The 21,105-nt window shown below is 40.5% G+C and overlaps 2 protein-coding genes across 3 annotated transcripts in view; both read right to left on the reverse strand.

The window, feature by feature from the left end:
- LOC110988185 (uncharacterized) overlaps nt 1–12,587 on the reverse strand; it is a 39,156-nt gene extending 26,569 nt beyond the window's left edge. For both annotated transcript variants that reach the window (XM_022251486.2, XM_022251488.2), the window contains exons 1-9: nt 12,530–12,587; nt 10,315–10,711; nt 8,327–8,479; nt 7,584–7,882; nt 6,031–6,304; nt 4,376–4,618; nt 2,886–3,335; nt 667–804; nt 248–512 (exon numbers count right to left, since the gene is read on the reverse strand). In XM_022251486.2, coding sequence (XP_022107178.2) covers nt 248–512; nt 667–804; nt 2,886–3,335; nt 4,376–4,618; nt 6,031–6,304; nt 7,584–7,882; nt 8,327–8,479; nt 10,315–10,711; nt 12,530–12,549 — 2,239 coding nt within the window. In that variant the 5' untranslated portion in view covers nt 12,550–12,587. The remainder of the gene's footprint in view (nt 1–247; nt 513–666; nt 805–2,885; nt 3,336–4,375; nt 4,619–6,030; nt 6,305–7,583; nt 7,883–8,326; nt 8,480–10,314; nt 10,712–12,529) is intronic.
- An 801-nt stretch (nt 12,588–13,388) lies between these two features.
- LOC110990449 (uncharacterized) lies at nt 13,389–16,915 on the reverse strand (the record flags this gene model as incomplete). The annotated part of the gene is made up of 9 exons (XM_087145130.1): nt 13,389–14,152; nt 14,253–14,445; nt 14,561–14,719; nt 14,845–15,168; nt 15,210–15,511; nt 15,640–15,716; nt 15,855–16,100; nt 16,286–16,495; nt 16,623–16,915. Coding segments are annotated over 9 exons (2,085 nt in total), but the record flags the coding sequence as incomplete, so codon positions are not given.
- Nucleotides 16,916–21,105: the final 4,190 nt, after the last annotated feature.

Raw genomic sequence — 21,105 nt, forward strand, 5'->3', positions numbered from 1 at the left:
TCGAATGAATAGGAAACAGTTAAAAAACTGGAATGCAACCAAGAGGGTAGAAGTTGTTGCCAGGGGAGTGCTTAGTGTTCTACCAGTAACACTGACTATGCCCACCAGAAAATCAGTGTGCTCAATGGTATATTTCATCTTTTCCTGCCTTGGCTAACCTCCATTCAAAATCCTAAATCACTTGCCTGGGTACATTAGTTTCAAGAAAAGATTACTAATACACCTATAGCATTAACTATCTACCTACCTTTACGACAAGAACAGAAACTGTAGATGTCAGCAGGATTCTCATCATTACTCAAATCAGTTGTTGCACCTGTCAAGACTGCAGACATTTCCTCTCTTGAGACCCAAGCCCAGACGTTGTCAACTATACGTTGAGAAAATTGCCTCAGCCACCGTTTCTGTATAGCCTCTGAAGCCGAGTCAGGAAATCCTTCAGGTTTGTCATCTAAGCCATTCATATGTGTCAGTTTCATTGCCAGCAGAACAACATAAGCGTGGGTTGCAAACTGTGACAATGCAATTGACAGAACAGGTTGGTGATAATCTAAAGCATAATACAAGTCATCAAATTTTCACGACACACAGAACTGGACACCAACAATGCGTCATAATTATATATTTGACAATTTTGACTAGTGTTCTGAGATCATTACATCTCACCTCCATCAAGTCCCACACGCCATTAAAGTCCTCCCTGACTTTAGATGACACTGACTTATATTGGAAGAATTCCTTCAGCTGAAAAAGTGTACCTTTGCTGTTGATGCTATTCTTGTGAAAGAGATCATTCACTGTGTCCTATGTATTGTAAAAAGGGAAGGAAATGTTTTAAATGTGAAACATGAATGAACTAATAAACACAAATGCCCCCTCATCAAGCCCAAGCCTAAAACCAACAATTGTAAGTTTGGGATAACAAACAACGTTTGTCTTTGTTTTATCTACTGTGACCTTCACCTTTTGGGCTTATATGCAATAGGCTTATATATTATAATAATAGGATTATTATAAGCACAAGCCATATTCGAAGTTCATAGGCAAAGTATTACTCAAGATATCGTGTTGACAAGAATATTCCTGAAGCACATACATGTACATTGAATATTGACATCAGGTTTCATTTTCAAATCATGATGCCAGGTACATGCAACCAACAAACAAAACTTAAAGGGGATGAGCCATGCAGTATTAAATTTATTTTATATGGTAGTTTTCAACCATTTTATATACAATAAGTTGGATTAACCCCTCTTTTATGTCATTAAATCAGCAAAATTGGTGTTTTCTGTGTGCTTGTTTCAGTCTCAGCCTGGGCTCTTTGCAAAAAGTTATCGAAATCAGTTGATGAGGGCAGCAGACAAATCTTGGCAAAAATGTGACGTCACTGGACGGACTCAACTTTCCAGAAAAAAATCCATAGCTCCGGCAAGAAAGTTGATCGGTTTGCGCAAGAATAAAATTCTCTGCTCTAGCGTGTACTCGTACATTTCGATTCAACCACATTTGGTCTTGTTTCCTGTGCCCTTCTCTTAACACAGGGCTTAGCTATTGGACAACTAAATTGATGCGTCACGTTCATTTTGTTTTGCATCCCATCTTACACATGTAATAATTTCTATAGTGAATTGTGAATTTCGAAAGAATGCCTATAAACTGTGTTGGTGTCGGTGGCTGTTGCCTCAGTCAAAACAATTCCCCGGAGAACAGTTTTGTAGATTCCCAAGCCACTTTTTACACCAGTGTTTGTGGCTTAATAGATTTGTGGATGACAAACTATCAGATATTTACGAGGACTCAAAATACATGTGTATGTTTATGTACACATACCAGTACTGACATGTACATGTACATCCATACATGTACTACGCTTACGAGGTAAAATTGGACTATATTGCACTGGACTATTTTCCAGTGCAAATAATGCCGCACAGTCGTCATGCACGCGACACATCGATGCCAAGCAAGTGACTCGCAGTGCAAGTGACTCACGGTAAAAAAAAAATGTTGGAATGGAATATCAACTTTGACGAAGTAGGCCATGGACAAAAGACTACTTCTACTATAGCTATCAAATAGCCAATGGTAGGACAATTACATCTTTTCAGAAAGACACATTTTTTTAAATGGTGCAGTAAAAAATTATGACCAGTCACGTGTTTCGTTGTCGACCCTCCGGGTTGCCGCCATGCCCGTGGCCAACAGCCTCCAGTTGCAAAATCTCTTCCCGAGTGTCTTCTGGTTCAAACTTACAAGGCAATATTTATTGGACCTCATCAGCTCTTCAATGTTGCTTTCTTGGTCAAATGAATAAGACGAACATGACAACTGATCGCTGTGATTGCAAAAAACATTAATGCTGGAATTATCAGCATTTGAGTCTGACATGATTGCACACGCTAACGCTTCTACATAACGTACATATACATGCCTACATGTCGTTACGTAACAGTAAATAGTCGCCAGATAAAGCACTCTCTGTCCTATGATGTTGCGATTTTTGGGAATTTCTTCAGAAAACTTTCAGTACCCGACGGCCGTTGTTTAGCTTTTGCTCCCAGAAGGGAGTGAAATAGGGTCGTGAAAACTATAATTTTTAACACATTTCCACGCATTTTTGAAATTATTTAGATGTGTATGTTTGTTTTATGTGCTGATGCAAGTTTTACAAGAGATCTTCCCAGCATGGCCCATCCCCTCTAAGCAACTTGGGTAAGAAAGAATTAGCAACTTGGTAACAGTTTTACAAATTCATTTTTCTTTAAAACCTTGGGGATAGCCTATTTCCATGGAATCCAGGAAGCCATGATTTACTTCAGTAGAGTACCCAGTTCCCATACTACCAATCAACACAAACCACAGCTTTGTGCATACATCTTCACCTGTAGTAGGAGCGTCTGTTTGTCAAATTCTTGAGGAGTTGGTAACAGCCCTTCAAGCCTTTTTCTCGGCGAGGCTTCCTTTGACAGAATCTCTCTGTGGCAAATCATACGCTTAACTTCATATTCACAGCTGTTACAGGGCAGAGTGAATGGCTTCCCTTCTTGTTTTGGACAGTGTTTCTCTTGTAGATGCTGCATTATGCTTCGACCGCCAGACATTGGCCTAGGGTCCGAGTCAATTAACCCTAGATTCACAAGCGACGACTTTTCAGACATCTCTGCTGTGAAGTGATGAGGGATGTGGGCCTCTACACACACATCATCCAATGCACTCATGTGTTGGACCAGAATTCGCTGGACAATTACTGCCATACGCTGCTTCAATGTCTGGATATCTTTCTGATCTGGAAGTATAGAGGAAGGGTGGACATCAATTTCTGCATCGTCACTCTGCAAAAATGCAAACAAAATCAAGATTACAACCTTTCATATTACAGAAGAACTTTGCTTAACAGTATACTTGCACATATACACTGCTTTTAACACTCTCAATGTCTACAAACATTATTCATAAGTACCTCAGACAGTCTCCCCATCCAACGTGCCACTTGACCGGGTATTAACATTTGATAATGCCCGCTGAGAAGTGATAATATCCGCTGCGTAAATCACGTGCTGGATACGAGACAGTTTCATCGATTCTGGTTGGTCGAGAGTCTGTGTGCACGCAGCTCGCTAAGCGCGGCAAGTCCATATAAAGAGATTCTTTGGGACAACTTGCACAAGGAATATACTAAAAAATATTCAGGGGAGTTCGGGAAAATTAAAGTAAGATTCTAGAACAAAAAGGTATTTATGAATTGGAATAAACATGTTGTGGCTGGTCTTACAATAATGTTTAAGACCAGCTCAGGAGACTGAAAACAGATAATGCCCTCACCTGGGGATCAGGCATTAGTCACGTCCGTTTTCCTAAGCCAGTCATTAACCCTCCTTTGGTTTTACAGCACAAATGTGCACAAATGCCCACAGTCACTGTGGGGCATGTAGTTTCTATATGGAACTCAAACATGCACAGGTTCAGTGTGTACACAGTAGGTTGTCAGCACAAAATGACCCAGGGTCTTTTGTGCAGTCCTCTTCACTGCATTTGGTTTACTGCACAATGATGTCACATGAAACAGTGAAGCACAGTTCTTGGGCAGCACAAAAGTGCAATCTGATATTCCTGTGAGGGACAGTTAGTGCAGTGCACAACACAACATAGCTGTGCTTCTTTGAGGTGTTTACCAAATGACCCAAAGAGTGACTTCAGCATAGGAGGGTTAATGAACATTTAATACCGGTCAAGCACATCTTTATTCCCTGAATAAAGAGCGAAGTTTTTATCTCAAATCCTGCCTAACTCAGAAATCAGCCAAAATGCAGCAATCATGACATATACACTGCACTCCACAAACAAATGTAAAATGCCGTTGATAAACACATACAGAGAGCTGCAATGATGGCGTTCGATGCTGGACACTGAAACACAGTGCGCGACGGTGAAACTGGGCTTGATGATTTTCCTTGTGACGACATTCTGCTGCCTTCCACTTGATTTTATCCCAACACAGGCTGTAACTGCAGCCAACACCAGTGGATTTATCTCCAGTGAATTTATCTCCACTGGATTTATTTCCGGTGGATTTATCAGTTGATTCCTCTGAGGTTGGTACATGTAGGTGACGCTCCTAAGTTGAAAAAAAAATGCACAGCAGAAAACATGAAATCTGTTGTAAATTATTTGAGGGTCCATGCAATGCAATTTGTTTACAAGCCAACCTTATTTTAAATCTTTGTTTTGCTATTTTGAGAAGTAATTTGGCGCGGTTTTGGTTTTCACATGTACACTAGGGGCAACCCTTTCTATGGTTTCTAAGACAAAGATTTTTTAATCTGCCAGCCATATGCAACAAAACAATAAGACACAAAAAAGAAAACTTTTTATGACTCTGTTTCAGGAAATGCAGATAATAATGTCTGTCATGACAAACTAGTTGGGCAGTTGCATTGTTTGCAGAACTTTACATGTGTGTAGAAAATGTTTCTCAACACAACAATGTTTTCATCTCAAGTCCTAACAGAACTTTATTCTCAGTAACCGTATTCTTAAGTACTTAGAGAACTGTTAATACGTGGAATTAGGGAATTGTTTGGTTTTTTCATCTAAAAAATGTCTGAAATGTAAAATCCAGCCATTTTCTCCAAACACATGTAAACAGGTTCTGATAACAAATTTGTAAATATTGGAAATCAGTGAATTGCGACATGGAATTACCTACTGCCTGGCAACAGTTTCTTCAAATTTAGTTACAACATAAAAATTACCATAAGACCTACATGTATGGCTTAAACATATTTCAGACAGAAACAAGAGATTGAATGCTTAGGGAATACATCACAGTCTGCAACTGCAAAAGTGCAAAACATAAATATTGATTGTATTAACCACTTAATGTCGGGTTTTCTTCCCCCAAAAAGCTGCTGGGGATGGGATTTTTTTTCGCAAATTCTTCAAAGTTGCAATTTATTTCTGGTGCTAATAAAAATATGTAGGGAGGCACAACTATTGAGCTTTAATAGGTACCACTAGTTTCATTCTTTTCCTTCTGATCTCTTCTGTTCAGCCGTGTTTCAACTGCCTACATGTGGTGCATGTCAATGTCAACAGTCTCACAACAGTCTCTAGCAACAGGTCAATAGCATAGGCCTCATTCCTGGCCATGCATGTTCTTGCCTACTGATACTAAGGAGTTGCTTGTTGGCATTAACTAAATCTCTTTCTGATTCTATTCACTTCCTAGGCAAATCCATTTACCCAAACAAAAGAGGCCTTCGTTCTTTTGAGTGGGCTCCCAAATGCAATTCTGACTACTCAAGAATGATGGATTATTGTGGTTTACGGTAGCCCACTTGCATGTACTAGCAACGTCCGTCCGTGTGTAGCATCGTCTTTGTACTTTGCCCAACCAAACGCGACACATTAATACCACAAACGCGGAAATGAAAAAAGTTCTTAAATGAGTATACACGTCCTCTCTGGACTAAATAAGGAAAACTGTGTGTGTTTTAACATCATCCAGCGACATGTAGTTTAACTTACTGTGATTTCCTTCCACTGGTGAATGTGCTCATTGTGTAAGGACCGAATCCTGTCCACAGTCTCCTGCACTGATAGATATGTAGAGCAGACTCCGAGGTGATGAAGCTTATCAAATATCCTCCTGTCTGCTCCCTGCCGCCACATTTCCAACCCAACTATGTTGTGCCAGAACTTGTAAACCCAAGGGTTATGTGCGTACAGGATGTTTGCGACAATGTTGCCAGTCTTCCTGTTCCATGTTTCTCTTGCCTCTCGTCGAGTCGTAAATGTACGTCTGTATAGAGACAAAGAGAACAAATTGTGACAGAAACATCAAGATGCCTTTTCAGTCTGGAGGAATAAAAACACCAAGCTTCCCTTCTTTGAAAAAAAAAGACATCTATGATTCCAGAGTTGCTCACAATTACTTGACAGGAATATTTTCTTGACCACTTCACACAGGAGGAGTGTGGACATACAAACGGTGTAACAGTGCTCAGGCTCTCGGTATATACACGTAGAGTCATAGCTGAGTGAGCTGACAGATTCAAACACACCTTGACTCATCCTCAGCTGACACAAAAACACCTGCTAACCCCCATCTGTTAATACACACATAACGTCCAAGAAGTCTGTACAGGTGCATCATATATTGGCAGTTGAATATGTCTGTTATGGTGGAAAATATTGCTATGGGAACGTATGTACATGAACCCTCAACAGCAAAAAGTAAATTCACTTTGTGGCAACACATACAGGAGAGGGTGAAACCTAGGGCCGAACCTTGAAAATGGCATGTGAGGATAAAGGCTAAACATTTGAACAAACCTTAAGTTGATGGACAGTGCATGTACATGAATAAAAACCAAATCAATTTCACTAATACATTGTCTTAAGTCCCTTCGATATGGAACCAGCTATTTTTAAGAACAGCCACACATACCCAGACTTGACCTCAAGCATCAGCCATACACGTGGCCATGTGTACATGGGCTTTAGATCATACACATGTACAAGTGTACATATTTACATGTATGAATATGTCCACGTACAGGTATGTACATGTTATATACTTGTGCATGTACGTGTAAGTGTTCCATTTATATAATATACACAAACTACCTTTGCCAAGGTTATTGCATCTGGTACAGAACATTCAACATTGACTATATATTTCCAATCAAACGCATCAATTACCAATTAGGAAAACTTTTTACAAGATTCGTATACAGTACCATATGGTTGAAATCAGAATTAAGAAAGCCATTTATTGTAATGATCACAGCTTTCTGGATTCCAGCCCAACTTGAAGTTCGATACTAAAATTGCAACACCATGTTTCTGAGGCGTGCCATGATTATGAATGGTTTCCACATTTTTCCAGGGCTGATGACATGGGCATTACATTAAATGGTAACGAAGTTTGGAAGAAATAACCAATGGTGACCAGGTTTTGAGGTACTTTGTAAATGAGGAGTATTTTAATCATGCACAGGGCAATTTTACCAATGTATCTGTGACATCACCCAGAAAGAGAATCAACAAAACCAACGAATCAATGTCACCAGCACTACCTTTTTCTCATCAATAAATCCTCCGATGGCATGATCCCTTGGAGGACAGTGTAAGTCATTGGCATCTTGACTTGAACATCTTCCATGACCTCCCTCCACTTGAAGTTTTCCATGGTTTCAAGTGAGAATGCAGGTGTCAAACCCCTGAGTGTGTTTTCCGACTCCAAGACATAATGCACCTCTTTGCGTAATTCGTTTGCCATGATTTCACGAAACGCTTTGCGTCCCTTCTCAAGGAGGAGGAGATTTTTCAATGCCTTCACATAGGCTCCTTGCTTCATGAAAGTAATCACCCTTTCCTAAAGGGTAAACAAAAAATACGGTAAGACAGGTATTCAAAAGGATGAAAGACAGAGAAACTGAACGTCTAAAAAGTAAGCAGTGTTTCACAGAAATGCGATGAAACCAATTTCATGGGGTCAAAAACTTTGGAAGGGCTGGGTGGGATAGGCAAGTTTTTTGGCACATTCTGGATTTTTTTTGTCTGACACAAATGAAACAAAAGCATAAATTCTTTTCCATCTGGACAATAAAACTGATTTACATGTAAAACACTGGACCTATATCATCATGGAGGAATGGTAAAACTACTACATGTATAGTACATACTGTACATGTTCATATAACTACATGTACACGTACTTTCGAGCCATAACTTGTCTTTTTTGAGAATTGAAATTTTTTAACAATTTTCAAGTGTCTGACAGTAGGTAACCTAATACATATTAGTTTGGCCCTCCTACCTTTTTCTGTCTTTCTCCTTCCTTCTTAGGTTTAGGGGGCATTGCAGTCGGAGCATTTACTTGTACAGAAGACAAAGGTTGGGGTTCTTGGTCAACTTTATCACTACTCAAAGTAGATATGCCTTCCATCGGTGATGACGATTCCTCAATCACCTGCAGCACAGTAACAATTGCTGAGAACAATCCTTTAATTTGAGAGTGTCACACTTGGTATGGGGGCCAGGTTTAATAGTTTGGGATCAGAGTTGATCCGGATAAAATTTGGTCAAGGCTGAATTTGGTTTCAGTCGTGTATCCAATTTCACCAAACTTTATATAATGGTGTAACTCCATTTACGCCATATTTTATTGTGTAAGTTGCACAACAACTTAGGACCAATTTCACAAACCTTACGCATTGCTTAACTCAGTGACTTATGCAACAATCTATGGTGCAACTTATCCAATAATTCCAGATAATGTAAGTTGTGCCAAATGAAGCTGAATTGAATGATTTGATCAGTTTATCACATGTGGCCAGTTAAGCCTCATTGTTGCTGAACTTGACAAGGCTTACACGACAAAGGTTGAAGGTAAAGAAGAACTTATTTGGCTGTGAGGGAACAGCTGTCATAAAAGCTACTTTTGTCCTCATCCAAGAAATTAAATACCTGTATTATTAAAACTTGGCACAGCTATGCAACATTTTGTCAAATCAAACATTAGTGCATGTATATTGTGTAGCTACAGCATAAATGTGTAGTGCAAGACTTACGCACGGTTAAAAATTATGCCACGTTTTGTGAAATCAGAAGTGACTTGAAACCCCAAACCAATTCTGCAAGCAAACACTTTCCATTTCAAACAGAAAATGTTAACTAGCAGGTTTCAAAGGGGATGGAACACCTTTAGCTTGGTGATAAGATGCAAAAAAAGCATCTTTAAACTATGAGAGTCCCCTTCAAACCCACATAAGGTATGTTTAACATTAACAATACTTGCTGGACCCATTTGTGATGCATCACATGATAAGATAAAACAATAGTGCAAATATGGATTTAGACAAGAAACAGTGTAAAAATTCTTCAGATCCAAAAATATTGTGTACGGTAACTCGACAGGTATGTTTGCAACATCAGCAGCCTGGTGAAAATCCAATTGTCATTACAGATGTTTTCATTTTTTAATTCCAAGTTACTCACGACTAAATGCTTTGGAGCATTTGGGTTAACAGTGGCTATATTGTAACATCACCCTTTTTAAAAAAGCAGAATGGACTTGCCTTCAATGAAAATAGCAAGTGAGTTGGAATTTTTCTTACATTTGGTTGTAAGGTCAAATAACTTGGGTTCAACTCAACCCTGGATGAACCCATGACTGCCCTGGAAAATTCGATTTTTCAACCTCACGTTCTACCCGGTGTTATTTCACGTCTGTTTTAAGCAAACCAAGCTTATCGGGGTGAGTTCAACCCGGTAATGAGCACACAATATTATTAACCTGGGTCGAAAATTCTCAACCCTGGTCCAGAGCAAGGTTGAGTTCAACCTATGTTGAAATCAATCTCGGGGTTAACGCGGGCAAAGATTATTCAGCGCCACATTGCACCCCTACATGTACGCCGCTCAAGATGGATAAGTCGGCCCAAAACGTGTTATCACCATGGGTGCCATTTGAGTGTGAACGTTAATGCGTATGTTCAGGGAGTGTGTGCGGCTTCTGTGCCTGTGTATTATCATGCACTGCACAGGAGCAGTCCAACCAAAATGGCACCCATGTGAAAACAACAGTTTATGCGCATTCACGGTGAAGTTCCACATCTTTCGCCACTGCTTGGCGCTATACGATCTTTGGACATGGGGATGAAAATTGTCAAGTGTGAATAATCACAAGCTTTTAACCGCACACCAACCCTGCGTCAATCCAGAGATTTGTCTAGTGTGAAAAAGCCTACAGAATGCTTAATACCACTGCCTCTTTGAAAATGAAATTTCTCAGCTTCAACCTACCAATCCTTCACCATTCTCTTCGCCTTCACAAGGTGTTCCAGCAAGTCTGGGTTTCTTGGCTGCCGAGTCAGTGAGCTCTGATACCCCTCGGCAGGCGTTCCTTTTTTTGTTGTACATGGCTTTGTACATTATAGTTTGTGGGGTGACATGATACCTCATTCTGCCATTCATTGAAACTAGTCGTCCTTGTGAAAGAACATGCTTTTTGCACTTTGAGCACACAAAGCTATCAAGGTTGACTCCAGGAAACAATGCTTCTGCTGACTCTGGGGTGATTAAAGAACGAAGCTTAAAATGCACGATCGGTGACTTCCGAGCGGCCTTGGCATTCTGGCGCTGCTCAAATGGTCCTGAGCATGCTGGGCATGAGCGGACATTATTGGACTCCATGTTGAGCCTAAATTAAAAACAGACAGTAAACACTGTATAATTCTAGGAGTATCATTATTCTAAAGCTAAAGGTACAGTAAACTCCGGCTAAGTCAGCACTCTCGGGACTCAAGAAATTATGACGACTTATGCAAATGCCAGCTTGTGTTGTTAGTCATCATTTTGCTTACTTACACGTACACACATGTACATTATGATTCCTTGCACTAATTTAATGGTTTCGATTTACCGTGATTTATTTCTACCTCCATGGTCGATCCCAGCAAATTCATTCGATTACTATCCTGCAAATTCAATAATTGATCATGTGCCCCTAAAGACAAAGCAAGGATGGCAAGCCACTTGCACAGTTGCATATCACATCACGACTCGATAGTGCAGTGGTACGTACATGTACATATACATATTAGTACATGGTCGTGATACAGTTACAGTACATGCAGGCAACAGACACTAAACTCATCCACGGCCACACACGTGCTTGGTTAAGTTCGTTCCATATAGTCTTGATATCAGACCCAATGATTCTGACTACCCGACGAATCATTATCAAGGGTCGTCCAGGAATCTTTGGGCAGGGAACCAAACTGCATTCAATAAGCGACCCCAAAATGGACAGAGTGCATGCATGGAGCACTAGAAGGGTTACTGGTATTGATGTACTTATGGTGGCAGCGGGCACACGGGACTTGTCACTTGACACTTCTTGGCAACCGCGGCAAAGGAAACCGATACCGAAGCACAATTTTTTTAATGTCGATTTACACAAAGGAATTTTTGTGGTTTTGTGGAAAAGGGACCGTGAAAAACATGCTGACATATATGAAATGACGACATATAAATGCCGAATTGGAAATGAAATTTTGAATGGAAATGCATTAAACAGACGATTGGGACTTTTGTTAAACGGCCGACTTGGGCCAACATGACGGGTTACATGATGTCGACTTAGTCGGAGTTTACTCTACATTGACATTATTAAAGTTACATTGTGCAAACCATCCTAGATGCAGCTAGCAGGGCCCACAACAGAGTTTCCAATTTAAAGGGAAAATTTCTCTTTTCTTCACGAATGTACATGTAGGCCTAAGTAAACTTTATCACCCCAGAATTGTGGGTGTAAGTAGGCGTACATCCCCCAGTAATAGGCCTACTAGCTCCACACTGCAATCCTAATTAACCCTCCTATGCTGAAGTCACTCTTTGGGTCACTTGGTCATGCTGATAGCACCTCAAAGAAGCACAGCTGTGTCATGTTGTGCACTGGACCAACTGTCCCTCACAAGAATACAAGATTGCACTTTTGTGCTGCCCAACAACTGTGCTTCGCTGTTTCATGTGCATAATTGTGCGGTAAACCAAATGCAGTGAAGAGGACTGCACAAAAGACCCTGTGTCAGTTTGTGCTGGCAACCAACTGTGTACACACTGAACCTGTGCATGTTTGTGTTCCATGTAGAAAATACATGCACAAGAGTGACCGTGGGCACTCGTGCATATTTGTGCTGTAAAACCAAAGGAGGGTTAAGCAAGGAAAATTTTGAAGTCTTTTGGGCTTACTCAGTACATAACAGAATTTCAGAATAGGCCTACCCCGAATACTTTGACCTGTACCTCAGGCTACTGACACCACGCTGACACTGACTGATAATGCGGGGTGGCGGGGCATTCTGTAACCATGGAGGTAGAATCACTGTAACTGAGCTCAGAACACTTAAAGTTACATGTACATGTATTTCAGAGTTTTTCAGGCAGTGTAAAGTAAATAACTTATTCCTCATTTGACGCTCCACAGCGTAACTGTAAATCTGAAGGCGGTCCTTACCTGTTACACCACCATGTCATTTACGTGAGCTCGTCAAAATCTTCCCACCGTACCGCACGTATGTCCATGCGTGCCATTCAGTTTTTACGCATGCGCAGCAAGGTGTTTAAATACCATGCTCGTAGTAAACATGTCTCGACGCGTCATCAAGAGGGGTCTCTTTTATCCACTGACATCGTCTGTTCTGATACCGTCATGATGAATATATTAATATTAATTACAAGACTTGGGTGATAGACGTTATTTGCAGCCGTTGGTGAGTTCATGTGCGCGCTATTTATGCTGCACTTCGTCTCAACAAAAAAGCGATATTTTGAGCCAAAATCCGTGTTTTTAGCAACATGCTTGCAAATTAAGTACTGAACATGACAACTTGAGTTTTCATGGGTCTTTCAGACCGATTTATTTGAAGTTTGAGGCTTTTGAAAAGCTGTCGTTCAATCAGTAGAAGAGCAATAATTTTGTTTTTACCAGCAAGGATTGTTGAAATTACGTGTTTTTCTGCAAAATTTCAAGTAACAGAGGTGAAATAATTTAATTTACAGTGTAAATTCATGAGGAAATGGAGTTTCAAAATACTTCGATTGATTAATTTTAGGCAAGGGATGCTATTATAATATTGATTGAAGACATCAATAACCGATTGAATACTTTAAAAGCGTCTAGGGGTTGAACCAAGGACCGAGGCGGTCGTTGTCGATGCATATCCATTTAATTGTGTACACAATCCGGAGGGCCGTGTCGCTGTTGTTGTACTTGAAGTTGTACATAATCGCCCATGTACATGTACATTGCTAGACGGAACCCTCGCAGTTCCAACGAAGATTGCTATTTTATTCATACAATAAGGAGTGTGGGTAAGTGCTATTTCAGCTTTTTGAGGAGAAACTGAGATCCAGGATAACATAGTTTGTATGTGATCTTCCGTTTATAGATATTTCTTTCTGCTTGCAGTTTACAAAATAGGTCTCGTATACTCGTACTCGTAGTAGTCTTCTTGACTGTCATTGGAAAGAAACTCTGATAAATGTATACCCTGTGTGTTTAGGCCTTGTTTTGACGTGACAAGGGACAAGTTGATACGGCAACATAAGTGAATGTTTCATGTATCGTTGTTGGCCTATGTAAAGTGGCGCATGCAGCTATCTGCTTGTGATTGTTTACACCTGTTTTCATTTAATTAAGGGCAGCAGGCCTATACTAGTATTCTACGTACATATGTATGTATTCAGAAACCTGCATGTTTTTTACAAGAAGGCATATAGTTCCAACTTTGACTTTAAGATAGTTGTCAGCTAGAACATAAATTATATTTGGCTGTACTTTTGCTGGTTTGTGTTCCTCAGTGGTCTCCTCTTGTTGCGGGACTTGTCTGGATCCAGTGCGTCTCAATCACTGCTTTTAGGATGTCTGTTGCTTCCCTGATACCTCTGATATTGGAACGGATGTTGTTCAGACGTGCGTGAACTGATTCCCCCCCTTGTTCGCCATGGAATCCCAGCCCAACTCTCCATCTTCGAATCCAAGGAACAACGTGGCTCTCCAAAATGTGCATCTTCGGGGGAATGGATTCTTTGGGGAATTCTTCTCGGCAGAATGCAAGGTACTCGGCAATGTTGTTTTCTGGGGGAAAAAAAACAATGAAAGAGCAATCATGTATACAAGGTGGAAATTTTCATCAATACATTGAAAGGTAGTTTGTAACATTCGAATAGTTACTAACCAAGTGTGTTGATGTCTTCCTCCTCCATCTCCCTGGCCAAGTTGTATAAATTGTGGCAACTGGCAAATGCATGGAAAAGCTTGCTGTACTTGGCAGCAAGGCTCTCTGCTTCTCGTAGTCTTGCGGGAGAGGTTGGACAGACTCGCTTCACAGTCTTTACAACTGCACTTGTTAATTTGTAGATGTTCTCAGTCTGCAATAAAAAACAATAGAAAAACAACATCAGAAAACAGATAAATGTTGGTTGTTTGGTTGATAGAGATTGTCAACTACATGTATGTTAACTTTGATCAATAGTGTTTACTTACCTTGCAGCATTTGTGTACATGATTTCCTACGAATGACTTGTTGTGGTACACTTGACGCTGAACTTTGAACTCTTGGAGGGTTGAGTCTAGGGCACTGGTCAAAGGGCCTTGTCCAGGTGTCAGTTTTGCATCTTTCCTTAGTTGTGATGCTTGAGACGTCTGCAAAAATATTAGAGACAGTTTTCAACATGAGAGTTAAATCTTCATATTCATTGTAAGTATTCATTAGTATAAAAAGCATATTCATTCCTCCATCTTACAAACTGAGAGTGATGTACACTTACCAATTCTTTACTTTTCTGTGTACTTTCCTGTACTGACTCAGACAGGAGCTCCACTAGTGGGTGATCATTATCACCAACTTCTATCAGTGTAGCAGTCAGCTGTTCCTGCAGATGTTCTGCATTTGTGCGCCAGGAAGCTGCTTGCTCTTCCAGGTGAGTGGCTGCTCTGAGTGCCTGGATGTACTCTTGGCAACACCTACCCAGCTCCTTCTCCCCTTGTCCCTTTTCGCTCCTTGCGAGGGTCGATGCAACCTTCATGTCAAGCTCACTACAGGCAGCCTCTAAGCTGTTGAAGTTACTTATGTGTAAGCCAGGAGGACATACCTATGATGATAATATATGAATAAAATACAGAAATGTTAAACTCTTGTTTCAGATGGCCTCATCAATACAACAAAAAGGTTTTCTGTCATGCACAACTCCCAGGACAATGTATTGTGTTTAAAAATTGGTGGACAACTTACATGGGTAAGAGGGATAGGAAGGATTGGAGCTCTGACAACATTGTTGTACATTTTGGCATTCCTTGGATCAGCCCCACTTGCTACAAAGTTGTCCAGGTCCCTTTTCATGCTGTCAAGGGTCCGCTGATGAACTGGTCTTCGCTTGGAATGCTTGAGCTGCATGTCTTCCTTAGTGATATCGCAATGTAGGCAACAGTGGCGACCTAATTAAAAGACGTTAAATCATTAAAGTTATTATGTGTATTTATTGTTAGACTGAACATCACAAAATATTAATTTTAGTTGTTCATGAATGCTTTCAATATATTCTTATTATATCAGATTCATTTACCTGAAGCTCCGCTGATGCCATACATGCGACAGAGGTATTCGTAATCTCCGAATAAGAAGATGTCAAAGGTATGTCCCCTTGGAAAAAAATGGTACGAGTGAGGTTATGATGGATAAAACTCGTTAATTTTTTTAATTTTTGAAATACATGTAAAAGAATTGATTGATACTATAAGTTGCATTTTCTTAGTCAACCTTTTTTTTGTAAAGGTTTACCTCCATGTTGACTCCATAAGCTCCTTCACTTGCTGCTGGTGACGTAAGAGGCCAAGTTTGATGTTGTGAATTGTGTCTGATGCCTCAAAGATGGTTATTACTGAAGTGTTGGATAGTGAGTTGGGATGTTGAACATTTCCAATTTGAAGCATTTGCTTGAATGTGCCACCTCCTTTGTCTCCTCCTATCTTTATCCAAACTTTACCCTGGGGAATCAATCCTTCGTGCCAAGTCAGTTTTCCAGCACTGGTGATGAAATGAGCATAGAAAGAAGATTTCTTTGAAACTTGTGCAGACAGATATTCCCATCAAGATACATTTACAGTCGATAGAACTTCTTGTGGTTACACATTTAACCCTCCTGTTTGTTTGCAATGACCACTGTTGTGCATCTGTCACATTTAATGATTGGTTTTTAAAGCAATGCTTACTCTTCATTCTCTTGCAGCTGCTGTATCACCTTGTCATGGAGCGACCTGACTGCAACGCATGCAGCATTTTTCACGACAAACCCACCGTTAACTTCATCGGGAAATGTAAATGGCAAGTACTCTGCAATTATGTTGTCGTTAATAACTGCCTTCTGTTGAGAACGTAGCTTTGCTTCGCACTCTGTGTGGATTCCATACTGTTTGAGCCAGCTGAGAAAGATAAAACAGTCAGAAATGTTTTGGCTTCATCTCTGTTATGAAAATCTGGGATATTTTGAAGTGCATTTATAATCTGATGAAAAGTTGCATGCTGCACAAGATGGCAAAATTTACTAACCATTTTAACTCTCTGTTTCTTTTCCAGCTAAAACACATGTTTGCCTTAAGTGAAAGGAGATCACCCTGGGGAATCCTGATATGCTGCAGACTGCTAAGCTCTTGTTGAAGCTCTTTGTGGTCTTTCTGCAATTTGATTTCATGAGCTAACTGAACTTGAACTGAGCCCCCACTGATGATGTCTCTAGCTGTCTGCAGAACACGTGTTCTACGCCTTTTGGCAGATGAAGATGCCTCCTCGCTGGTTCGACGTGGTTTGGGAATGCAGACTGCCACCAGTTGCTGCAGAATGAATTATGCAATTTGTAGTGTCACCAATACATCCAGCATTTTGTGTGTGTGTGTGGGGGGGGGCATTTAAGGAAATGTTTTCAGAGGAGGATTTTGAGAGTCTTTCTATTTTAGAAACCCCTTCTTTATTTCGTCATTGGTAGTAGTTGTTTTTGTTTGCTTTGGGGGATCTTCTTCCTTTTTTCCTTTTCCTCAGGGGGAGGGGGCAGCGTTGGGGGGTTCTGACCATTCATTTTTCTCTTCAAGAAAATAAGCAAAACTACACTTTTGTATTAGTTCATTTGTATACATGTATATGCTTCCACAGATAAAGTTAAAATACAGACATGCTGCCAGGATTCAAATTTGTGCAATCTTGCCTTAGATGCAGGTTTTTACCCTGTAAAGTAAATACATTTTTAAAAACTTGTATATATCATAATTTATAAATGTCAGTATAGATTGAAATTGTGGCAAAGTTTTCTATTAAAATCTTACCTGTCCACCAGTCTTAAAAGTAGTGGAAATACCATCTGATGATTGTGCCAGCTTGGATTTTAGTATTTGTGTCCCCAGTTTCTCTAGTGTAAGAGGTAAAGGATTTGGCATGATGGGCTCTTTGAGGGCATTATGTATTTCTTTGCTGATGGAGAGAACAGGATTGCATTTGTGTCCTCCTGTTTCAGACAAGGGCAGTACTTTATTGCAAGAATCACATTGGAGACTTGTGGTGGTGAAGGCTTCCCAGTAGTATTGCTTGACAGAGGCAACCTGCTTGTAATGTCTGACAGAGTCACATACAGGGCAAGGAATTTGACCCTTTTCTCATTTTCATATTTTGTCTTTATGCATGTCAAGCAGAAGACATGGTCACATGGCATTGCTACTGGGCTGCTTAAAAGTCTCTTGCACACCCCACATTTAAATGTGTCACATGTTGCTGAGAAACTGCTGGAGTTTACAGGCTGTCTAAAGTTGTTTCCCTCTGAATTTAGGGACTCGAAATGGCTGTCAAGGTTTTCAGGGGCCTTTGGTCGACCTGGGTGTTTTGGTTTAGGTGGTCTTCCTCCTCTTGAGTGCTTGACACAATCTCTGCAGACCTCACATTGTCCTGTTCTTGGATGAGGCCTCCAACACACAGTTGTTTGTTCATTTGTTTGTGTTCTTGTCTGGAATAACCTCGAGTAGCAGCAATGGCAAATATGCTGTGGATGAATATCAGTCGTGTCTCCACTTATGTCCACTTCAAACCTGTGTTTTATTTTGTCCTGATATGCGGCCGCAAGTTTTGCCGTCTTCCCTTTGGCCTCCTCGCATTCTTTCATTGTTCTTTTTGCGCATATTCTGCATAGCCGTTGTAGATATTTTTTGTGACCCTCTAGCGTGGATGTAAGCCCCGGCCCCAGCATTAAAGACATTGTAAAACTTTGATTGTGACGATGATACTGAATGAAGTAAAAGTAAGCGCGTCAAAAGCGAAGTTATTTTTTTGAACTACGAAGAAGCGGCGGGAAAAACTTTTGTGTAGTGTCGATTCCATGTTTGTGTAGGGTATCGATTCTTTAGTCTGACAACAACAATGATTAAAAAATGAAAGCAGGAACCTTTTTGTATTTAGTGTTTATTGTTATTTAAATTGTAAGTCACAGCCTGTAGTTTTTAAAGCATGAAACCTGTCCAGTCACACTTTTTGTGCGTGAACCCGAGTTGGCGATACCGCGTGTGCACCGCGGAAACGTGTGGATCGGTTAATTGTAATGATCAAGCAACTATCGCTGCCACTGTGAATCTGTTCGGAATTCCTGCCCTTGAATCTCCATTAAAAAAAATGTAGCACTGATCAACCTTCTTGCAACTATAAATGTGATGTCTGATCTACATAATGTATTGGTGATTTTTCTCGAGAAAACTCCTAATCAAGGACAATCCACCGTTATATTAGTACATTATTCTCATTCCTCTAACGTTATGCGATGACACAATCACCGCTTTGCGCATGCGCAAAGTACGCACGTAATTCTGAACTAAGTGCTGCACGGATAGCGCGCATTGGACATACGTGACCGCGCCGCATAGACCAGGCTGAAGATTCGAAATTCGGGCCGGATTTTCGGCTGGACGCTATTTTTACGGCTGCAAGCAACCCTTTACGTAACCGGCTAGAAATTCTACGGGGGCCGATCACGGCATAGCAGAAAGAGGCCATAAACGTCCACAAACAAATTGCAGAAAAAAGCAATGTTTAAATAAATCCTTCGTTGGAATGTATCTTAGCTATGAAACAAGGTGAACAACTGAGACTTTATTTCAAAAACAGGAAACACAGACGGAATGTGTACGAAAAAACACAAAGCCTTCATGCAAAATGGATGAGGGCGCTAGTACAGCCAATGATGGCCCCAAAATAATGCCTTTGCGAACAGATTCGCAATTTGTATACTGTCAATTTCTCTTCTATATCATAACTTGGAGGCACATGAACTCGTTGATTCCTAAAGAAGCATGGAATTTAATGGCAGAAATATAAAAGAGTGCCAGAACCTATTTAGAAAGTGTGAAATGCGAAAAAGCAAAAATCGAAATCGCTCTATAATATTGATTTCAGAGTCAGCGCACCCGATTAGGAACAAAGACGGGTAAATCGGTTTCTGGGCTGATGTCCGTTTTCAAACGATTTTGTACCATCCTAGATTTCAAAAAAGTGTGATTTTCTCTCAAGGAATGTGTAGGGGGAACCCTGGGCACACTTAATTAGCGCCCCGACTGATTCGGCCCAACCCGTTGTACCGGGAGCTTCATCATTCTGGCATTCATCTGCCGAGCTGTTTCTGATGTCCCACAATTTCAGTTCTACAATAAGACTTATTTGTGAATATTCTTTTCAGTTTATGCCGCTTTGAACCATTGATTGGGCCATGAGGTAACCATGTGTTTACTGTTTTTCTGCTATCAGAATAGTATAAAGGCAGATTTTACGTCTTTGTAACATGCATTTTTTTATTTTTCTACTTTTCTGCTACCTCAAAAGCAGAATGACCATTTTATTGTAATGCATTTTTCCACTTTTCTGCTTTTCTGCTAGTAAAAACTAGTTTAACTTTTCCTCTTTTCGACGGCAGCCGAAAAGTGGCCATCTGCTTTTTACCTGTCAAACAAGCAGGAAAGTGGATTGAACGTTTTGACGACAACCGTGAATTCAAGTTTTCTACTTTTCTGCTTTGTGATACCGGAGAAGCAGATTTTACCTAGGTGGCCGAAAAGTGGCCACCTACTTTTATGTCCTCGATGGGCCATGAATGCGGTCATGAACCGGTAGGTTACGACCATTTCCGTTCAGGGGGAGTTGATGCACATAGAAACCAATACTTAAAGCATGCTTTCTGGGGACCCACGAGGCAGAGAAAACAGCATCTCAAAGAAAATACAGTTTTAAAGCTATCATCCAATAGACACATGCTTGGGCCAAGGAATGTGAATCTTTCATTACCAAAGATAGGGTGGACTGTAATTATTGGTTTATACGTCTTAAATCCCCAAGAAAGGAAATGGTCATAACCTGTTCACAACCCCTCAAGTTCACGGCCCTTGGAATGAGGCAGAAAAGCAGGAGGCCACTTTACGGCCGCCTATGTAAAATTGCTTCTCCGGTATTAAAAAAAGCAAAAAAAGTAGAATTCACGGTTACCGTGAAAACGTTCGATCGTCATTTCTGCCTGTTCGAAAGGAGAAAAGCAGATGGCCGCTTTTCGGCTGCCAGCGAACGAAGAAAAAGTAAAATCTGTTTTTCATGAATCAGAAAAGCAGAAAAATAGAAAAATGCTTGACCAAACAATGTTCGTTCTGCTTTTTGAGATGGCAGAAAAGTAGAAAAGTCGAACTTGCATGTTACCAGAATATGAAATCTGCTTTTCTACCATTCTGATAGCGGATAAGCAGATGGCCACTTTTCATCCTCCATACAGGACTATCAATTGGGATGCTTCGAAGACATGAAATCAAGTCGGTAATTGACCGGGTGTTTCCACCTTCCTCGCGTCGTAGACTCGAAATCGACAATTTTCTGGGTAATGGGTGTAGCGCGATGTTTGGGCGTCATGGTCTGAAGACCATTCAATTTTGAATGTAGGGGCGCAACACGTTCGTTTCAATTTTCTAGTTAGCCAGTTTCAGGGCTCCGCGAGAGTCATCAAAGTAGAGTCCAACTTTCCGCCGTC

This window comes from Acanthaster planci, linkage group LG13, assembly GCF_054643075.1.
Source record: "Acanthaster planci isolate LZ-2023a linkage group LG13, COTS_SCS, whole genome shotgun sequence".
Classification (NCBI taxonomy): domain Eukaryota; kingdom Metazoa; phylum Echinodermata; class Asteroidea; order Valvatida; family Acanthasteridae; genus Acanthaster; species Acanthaster planci.